The sequence below is a fragment of the Pinus tabuliformis genome, chromosome 2_2 (genome assembly GCF_031772625.1).
Source record: "Pinus tabuliformis cultivar Carrire ecotype Pingquan chromosome 2_2, CPIR1, whole genome shotgun sequence".
Lineage (NCBI taxonomy): Eukaryota > Viridiplantae > Streptophyta > Pinopsida > Pinales > Pinaceae > Pinus > Pinus tabuliformis.
Genome location: NC_142300.1, coordinates 564,744,412 through 564,752,340, shown reverse-complemented (window position 1 = coordinate 564,752,340; position 7,929 = coordinate 564,744,412). Strand labels below are relative to the sequence as shown.

The window sequence follows — 7,929 nt, the reverse complement described above, 5'->3', positions numbered from 1 at the left end:
AACTCAACACCGGTGATTTATATACCATGTAGATCAATCATAAAACTATAAAACAAAGTAAGTAGACTTGTAGTAAAAAGGCAAAAATATAAGACAGGGAACAATAGTGAAATCCACTAGTGACCGGGCCCAAGCTGCCACTGATTACTACCTAGTTACTCAGAATATCGTGAGCAAATAGAAACACGAATTATATATTACTCATTAACTCCGAATGTCTTTACAGTAACGATATGTTCTACAGAATAATGCTCTGTCTCTTAAAATTACAACCGAAGTAAAAAGGAAAAGTTGTTTTCGAATTAGTCACCGGAGATTCCACAGTAAGAACATTTTTCTGCCAACGTTTCAAATCCCAACCGGGATCCATCATGAGGACAACTTGAATGCTTGATAGAAGAAGAGCAGATTTTTTAGGGTTTAAATAGAAATGAGGAGAGAAAAGAGGGGAAGGTCGGCTCTCAATTTTTTGTTTTTTGTTTTTTGTTTTTTTTTGTTTTTTGTTTTTTGTTTTTTGTTTTTTTTTTCTATTCTATTCATTTTTACCCTCTTATAGTCAAAGAGGAAAAGAGATAACTGCGATTCCTCAGGATCAAGAGATCTTGAGGATTTCACGACCAAATACTATTATCAGTACAATCTTCTGTCCTGCGTTGATTCTTCCGATTCACTTCTCAACTTGAACGCACAAGACACACTTTTTTCTCCTTGTTTAGCCTTTGTTGTTCAATAGATTGAATATCAATTGTCCCATTCACTAATATCTGCATAAAAAGCAACGAAATTTAGTTTTGACAGTCAAATCATATCAAAAGCAGTTTCGTTCACTTTCTATCAAAATTCTATCAAAACCTTATTACATCATGGCACAAATGCATAAAAAATAGGAAAAAGGTAATGTAATCAAAGGTGATTTATACCTGTTGCATGGCCCAACAAATATAGAGTCTCCAGGTCTCATCCTTCTTCTGTACCAATATAATCGAGCTCCTACAGGGTGATGAGCTTGGCCTGATATTCCCTTTCTGCAATAGCTCCTAAATCTGCCTCTTCATTTCATCGTTTTCCATAATAGAGCATCGATAGATTGATCCATTGGGTAGTGGCGCACCTGGGGTCAGATAAATGGGGTGCTTGACCTAACAGTGCAAAGGTACCCCTATAGGTGAGGTGAAAAATTCCATGTACTCCTCCACGACCTTGTCCATCTGCTGTTGTTGTGCGTAGGAGCCCAGTCTGGAATTCGTAGCCACAACCTTCTTCTTTCCTTGAGGGCGAATCATAAGGAAAATAAATTTCCTAGTCTGGGAAATGATCTTACTGAATTTATTTGCAGTGATTAAAGAGATGGTGGTAGGCAAGGCTACCTCTAGTATCATGTACAACTTATTGCCCAAAGTAATAATCACAGAGCGAAATCTAGACTCATATATAGCATGTCGCTTCCACAAGTATGGTTGTCCTAATAATACATCAAAAACTTTAAGAGGAGCAACATCATACAGAACCTCATCCATGAAGGGCTTGATGTTGTAGGGAAGGCGACACTGATCGCTGACGCGGAGATCTCATCCTTGTTGAAGCCATCCGATTATGTACAGTTGTGGATGTGATGTCATCAGTAGGCCCAATCGATTCAAAACCTTTGCTAAAATGAGGTTCTTTTGGCTCCCGTTGTCGACATTGAACTGCAGCGGAGAACCCTTCACCCACATTTGTGAGTGGAAGAGGCATCCCCCCTCCTTTGGATCTTGGTGGTGGCCATACTGGCACTGGGCTCCGCGTCAATGATCTGAATCCCTTTGTCATTCCCCTTGTTGGGTTCTGACTCATAGTCAAAACGTGCGTCAGAATCGAAAGCCTTCAACTCGACCACTAGTGTCTGCTTGGATCGACACTCACTTGTGTTGTGAGTGGAGGTCTTATGGAACTCACATCATTTTCTTGTCTCCTTCTTTGTCTTCGTGGTGTTGTTATTTTCTTGCGGCTTCGACCGGTTTTATTGGGTCACCCCACCTTGGCTGCTCTATGGTTTGTGGTGCCTTTTCCTTGCTTCAGATTTGCAAATCCAAAGTCTCACTTTTTCTGTTTCAACTTATACTTAATTTGGCAGTGTATCGGTATTACGTGCCAAGCGAAGAGATGTCTAGGAACTCCATCTCGTCCTGGATGTACCTGTGTAGACAGCCACAGTACTTCAGTACCAAATTCCGCTCATAATCCTTGATACCCAACTTTGTGTAGAGGGTATGGAAAACATTTTTGAACTCCATAACATCTTGGTCTCTTATGTGTTGTAGTGTGGTGCACTTTATGTATTTATCTTCATAGATCTCGATAAGGTAATGTTGTTCCTTTATGGCATCTTGAAAAGAATCTCAAGTGGTGCGACTGAAAACAGTGAGGATTCCCTCTCCTCCTTTTGTTCATAGTAGGTGTCCCACCAGTCCTTGACATGTGGGGTGGCTTTGAGAAGTGCAAAAGTAATCTTTTCTTGATTGGAAAAGCCATGAGCTGAAAAATATCCTTCCAACAGATTCAACCATTTATCTACGGTGCATGCATCTATCTAGTCCTCAAATATGGGAATGCCAAAGTTAACGTGTACCTTAAAAAGAGTGTCAACTCCAGAGTGGTTGATGGATGAAGATGCATCGCCTGTGGGTAGTCGTCCAAGGATTTGAACAAAGTTATCCATCATCGTGTTCCTATGTCACTCGAGGGCTTCCTCGAGCAATATTTTGATAGGATCTCCTGCCCCCTCATCTTTCTTTTCTTCTACTATAGGAGGTCATTGGGGTTTGCAAGGCTGGTCTTACAAAGGTTCAACTAGATCGAGCCCTAACTCCTTATACCCTAACCTTGTTGGGGACATGCAAAGAAAAACAGAGAAATAAAAGATTTCTTTGATACCACTGATCTAAAATTAAACAGGAATGCAACAAAATACAATTATAACCATAAATACAAAGATGTAACAAAAATAACACTTCATTTCATTAATGTCTAAATACTGAAATATGCTTACAAACAGAATGGAAATAAACTAGCTCAAGTGATGGTAACTTATCTCTGAGAAGAGATGTGTCGCCCGCATGCCTCTGAACTGTGTTACAATGAAGCTCAAGGGCCTATTTATTATTTATCAACAAGAGGAAACCCTAAACAACCAAAACCTTAACCCTAGGATATGTAACTACAAGAGTTTGTGGGTTCCGTTGGAGTTAGTTGGGCAACCAACTTCCCGAGGTCGTAACTTGTTAATATTATCTCCATCTGGCGCTCACAATACCTTATTGGAAAGGTCTCTCCAAGTACTATAGGATTTGTGGTAGTCCCTTGCCTACAACTATGGACCTGTAGCGAACCTCAAAAAAACATTGTTTAGGGGGTCAAAACTACTCCGCAAGTTTAGGACCCAAAAAATTGCTAAAAATAGGAAATGTTGAAATAAGCAAGGAAACAGATGAAACCGACTAGAGGTCTAGGTGGAATAGGCGGGTGGACAGCAATATCCACCCGGGTCACTCCAACCAGTTGTTATTTGTCACCTACAATGGCATAATAATAATAATTTCATTGTCACCAATAAATACAATATGTCTAGTTAAAATAAAATAATTTTATATCAACTTGCTATAAAGAAAGTAATTGAAAAGTAAAAACTTTGTAAATATATAATTCCTTCATATTTAGTATGGAATTTTCCCAAAAAATCTAGGGTCTGTGTATAGTAGAGTTTCTCTGGAGTTGGTTTAGATATACAATCAGATCATCTTGTACTTCTCTATGCTTCCATCTATTGCATGCTTCACCTTGTAAAACCACTTAAAATCAATCACTAACTTGTGGGTCGAAGTATCTAGGTGGTAAACTAATAGCACTTTATGAGGATCTGCCTATGGGAAACATATACACTTTCTTGGTACAGGCTTACACAATATTTTAAAAGAATATTTTAAAAAAATCAACATTATACATAAATAAAATAGTTGCAAGGTATTGGACCATCAGAAGTTGAGTATCAAGGAAACGAAACCTAGTTATGAGGATTTATTCTTGATAACAATGAATGCCAATATGGACCTTAATGTGGAATTAACATGGAAATGACATGGAAGGTGACATGAGGTAGGTACTTGATGATGTGACATGTTGATGTGGTGCTAATGTGGCATGTCCATGTGGTCAGATGATATGGTAGGATGACTTGGATCAAAGTGTACAACAATGCTAAGGTGGTGGTAAGGTGGCACGCGATCTGTAGTGACATGGATGCCTAGGTGTCATCATATTGAGCTATCAACCTATTGACATGTTAAGCTATCAAGCTATTGACATGTAAGGTTATCGACCCATCAGTGTTCTGGGATGTTAGCATGTTGGTATGTTGGGTGTCAACTGTCAGTCAATTCTAGAATTGCAGCAAAAAGGTATGTCTTGATGGTTGGGGAGCCCTAAGAGCTAATACGAAGAATGAAAAATGATAAATTATGGCCGTTCTCAAGAGATGGTTTATTATTGAGTCAAATTGAGTAGAGGAAAAGTTATATAGTGTGTTTTGGAGGCGGTGGGGGCGCTAGATGGAATGACGGACAAGGCCAAGGTGAAAAGGGTTTTTTATTTTTTTTATTTTGGCTAACTATGGAGAAATTGCACAATAAGGAGGAAAAAGGGAATACCACGCACAACACAGAAGCGTACATGCATACCAAGAAAATTCTCGACACATCGTGCAAAAGTGTGCTGAAAGAAGAGAAGACCACAACGTAACAAAAGGATGCGACTGTCAACATCACACTCTCTGGTAGTACATGGGTCAGTTAGTTGTGGGTGAGCAGTTGGTTGTGATTCAACTTGATATGATCAAATGGTTTGTTTCGATTCAGCATGAGAGTGGATAGCTTATCAGGGTGAGCTAGTTGGTAAGATGACCAAAGATTCCTAGAAGTGCGATGTTGGAGATCGAGTTAGATAAAGAGTTGCTTCCGCTTCTATTTTGTTAGCTTGATGATTGTTCTCTAGATACCTTTTTGGCTTGATGATATTTTCTCCTTGATATCTTTTTGAATACTCACTCTTCTTATTATACTAGGATCTGGATGGATAATATAACATAAACCATGATGGTATGATTTCTCCCATTTAGACACGTGATGCCCTTTCTAATTTGTATCACCGATATTTGATGTTAATATGAAGTATTTAGAAATTTTGTACCAATTATTCATGGTTCCACTGTATATATATTTTGTACAAATAATTAAATAAATAAATATTCTTAATAAAATAACAATATACATAATCAATATATAACTCTTTCCAATTTTTATTTTATATCACTGCTCAATATATTCCCAATATCCTACATAATTAAGGCATGCAACAAGCTAAACCTAAAGCTTGGGTCACATTTTGCTAAACCAAGCATCATACTCTTTTCTAAAATCCAATATCCTCCCAAAAACTTAGTCAAAGTCAATATAATAAATTTATAATAAACCTTTTAGAATAGAGAAATATTTAATAATTCTTTGACCAATCCAAGTGAGTACACTTGTATAACGTCGACAAAAAATTTAGCTACAATTCAAAATCAGCAAATAATATGTGTGAGTCATAGTTTTGACAACCTATGATCTCACCATTAGCGTATCTTCTACTTAATTCAATGTATACGCACAATAAAAAAAAATAGACAAAGCACTCATAATTCGTGATGAAGATACTTATTGATTGCTTCATGACCTGTAGATGCTGTTTAACAACCTTGTTTCTTACATTAACATGCACCGGAATGATACATTCAAAATAACCACCACTTAGCAAATTGTTGAAAGCAGTAATGTAAAGGGGTCCCCTATTACTTGGTGAGAAAGCTGTCATTTTTTTCATAATTTTATTTTATTCATTCGGTTTTTTAAAGGGAAAAAGCACAGCTAGCAACATGTGTCACGTTTATACAGGTGTTCCCACTAGCGTCCTCCTGAATGTGTCGTCATTTTGCAATCAATTATACTATCAAATTGAAGCGCAGAAAATGGGATAAGCTCTCTGTTATGGCCGGCTTTTAACAACGCGTAGAGCCCATCTTTCGCTTTCACAGCCATAATCCGGGTCCATCCTTTCCAAATCCGGCGGAGAGCTAGAGAATACTGTGGGTTGATAGTCAATGGTTTTCGAAAGGGGAGGCGCTCCGGTAAAAGCTGTGGGCGTAAAAGGGATAAGCCTGGCTAAACTGTAGTGTATAAATCGGGGGCCGGAGGTCTCCTCGGTTTGCCCCGCTCGGTAGCAAATCTCCCCTACAGGAGAAATGGAGGCAAGAAGCAGATCCAGCAACGCCCCTGTGCTGCCTCTCACTTTTGCCCTTCCGAGATCCAACCCTCCCACACGCCATTTCAATTCGCCTTCATCTTCCTCCGCTTTCAACTATGTTGTCCACAGAACGCTGTCGCCTACCCGTGCAAGCTTTAGAGGCCCCTCTTCTATTATTTCTTCTGCTTCTGCAGCCACTTCGTCTACTATCAATTTCGCTCTCGACAGATCTGCGTCGCAGGTTCGATCCGCACGCCGTCCGGTTACACCAAATGGCGGTGCCGCCATGAAACACATTCCGTGTGCTCCACCTAGGAAGACGTGCATGTGTTCGCCCACTAGTCATCCAGGTTCATTCCGTTGCAGTCTTCATAGAAATATTAGTAATTCCTCTTCTTCTACGCATTCTCATCTGAATGCGAGGAGGTCTGCTATGACGAATTCGCTGGTAAGGATTGGTCATGTGGAAGGAGAATGGGTCAGAAGATCCCTCACAGCTCTCATACGCCCCTCCAGGCACCACATGCGAAGGAGGACGTCTTTTCAGCCACGGCCCAGTAGGCTATGCCATATGACCACGGCCCAAGATGTCTCTTGAAGCTCGCATCAGGTTGTTCCAGTTTCAAGACTCCATTACGGCCTGTTTCGCCGGTCGTTTCATTAATGGTCGACCACTAATAGAAAGGACTGCGATGTTTCGAGCCGATCAATGTGTAGTTTTCTGTTCTGCCAAGGGCTTCGCTTCCAATTTGGTCATTTATGGACGAAAATCGACAGCAAAGGAGAGTTGTTGTTCTGCCGGTGTTAACATCGTTGTTTAATATCTTCATCCACAAGCAACAATGTTTGGGATCCTGCAGTAGATGCTTTCCCTGGACGAGAAATAATAAAACAGCTAAAAAAATTCCTCTCCCCGAATTGGAAAAATAAAAATATATAAATATGTATAGGGGAGAGGATTTTATTGTTGTTGTGCAATGACATGTAGTTGTTATGACCCTGGACGAGAAATAATAAAACAGCTAAAAAAATTCCTCTCCCCGAATTGGAAAAATAAAAATATATAATATGTATAGGGGAATATGTATAGGGGAGAGGATTTTATTGTTGTTGTGCAATGAGATGTAGTTGTTATGGTATTGGTCCCACACATCTATCAAAAAATCATTATAACCCACATAAATAATGTACATAAATAGTTTATATTAAGCTATATAAATTATTAAATTATTTTCAAAATTGGTTCATAAATTGATTGGACCAACAACTCTCAAACACCAAGCTTTAACATCACAAGTTGACAAGACATATTGTCTCAACTACTTCCAGCGCTGAATTACGAATTAAGTCAAAATGCACTACGAAACATTCCATTGGATAATTAAGTCAAAATGTACTACGAAACATTCCATTGAATTCTATCCACGGGTACACCTATCCCATCAAACCATACGAATTAAGTCAAAATGCACTACGAAACATTCCATTGGATAATTAAGTCAAAATGTACTACGAAACATTCCATTGAATTCTATCCACGGGTACACCTATCCCATCAAACCATCACTCACTAATTTTCACTGAAGCAACACATCTCATTGCTCGGTAATATTT

General features: G+C 39.0%; 1 protein-coding gene across 1 annotated transcript; it reads left to right on the top strand.

Annotated features, from left to right (window-relative positions):
• The first annotated feature begins 6,096 nt into the window (after positions 1-6,096).
• Positions 6,097-6,934, top strand: LOC149193915 (uncharacterized). Its single transcript, XM_089407054.1, has one exon. The coding sequence runs from the start codon at positions 6,314-6,316 to the stop codon at positions 6,911-6,913; it is 600 nt and encodes a 199-aa protein (XP_089263180.1). The 5' UTR covers positions 6,097-6,313; the 3' UTR covers positions 6,914-6,934.
• The last annotated feature ends 995 nt before the right edge of the window (positions 6,935-7,929 follow it).

Coding starts and splice junctions, on each gene's coding strand:
- LOC149193915 (XM_089407054.1), top strand. CDS start 6,314: ATGGAGGCAAGAAGCAGATCCAGCAACGCCCCTGTGCTGCCTCTCACT.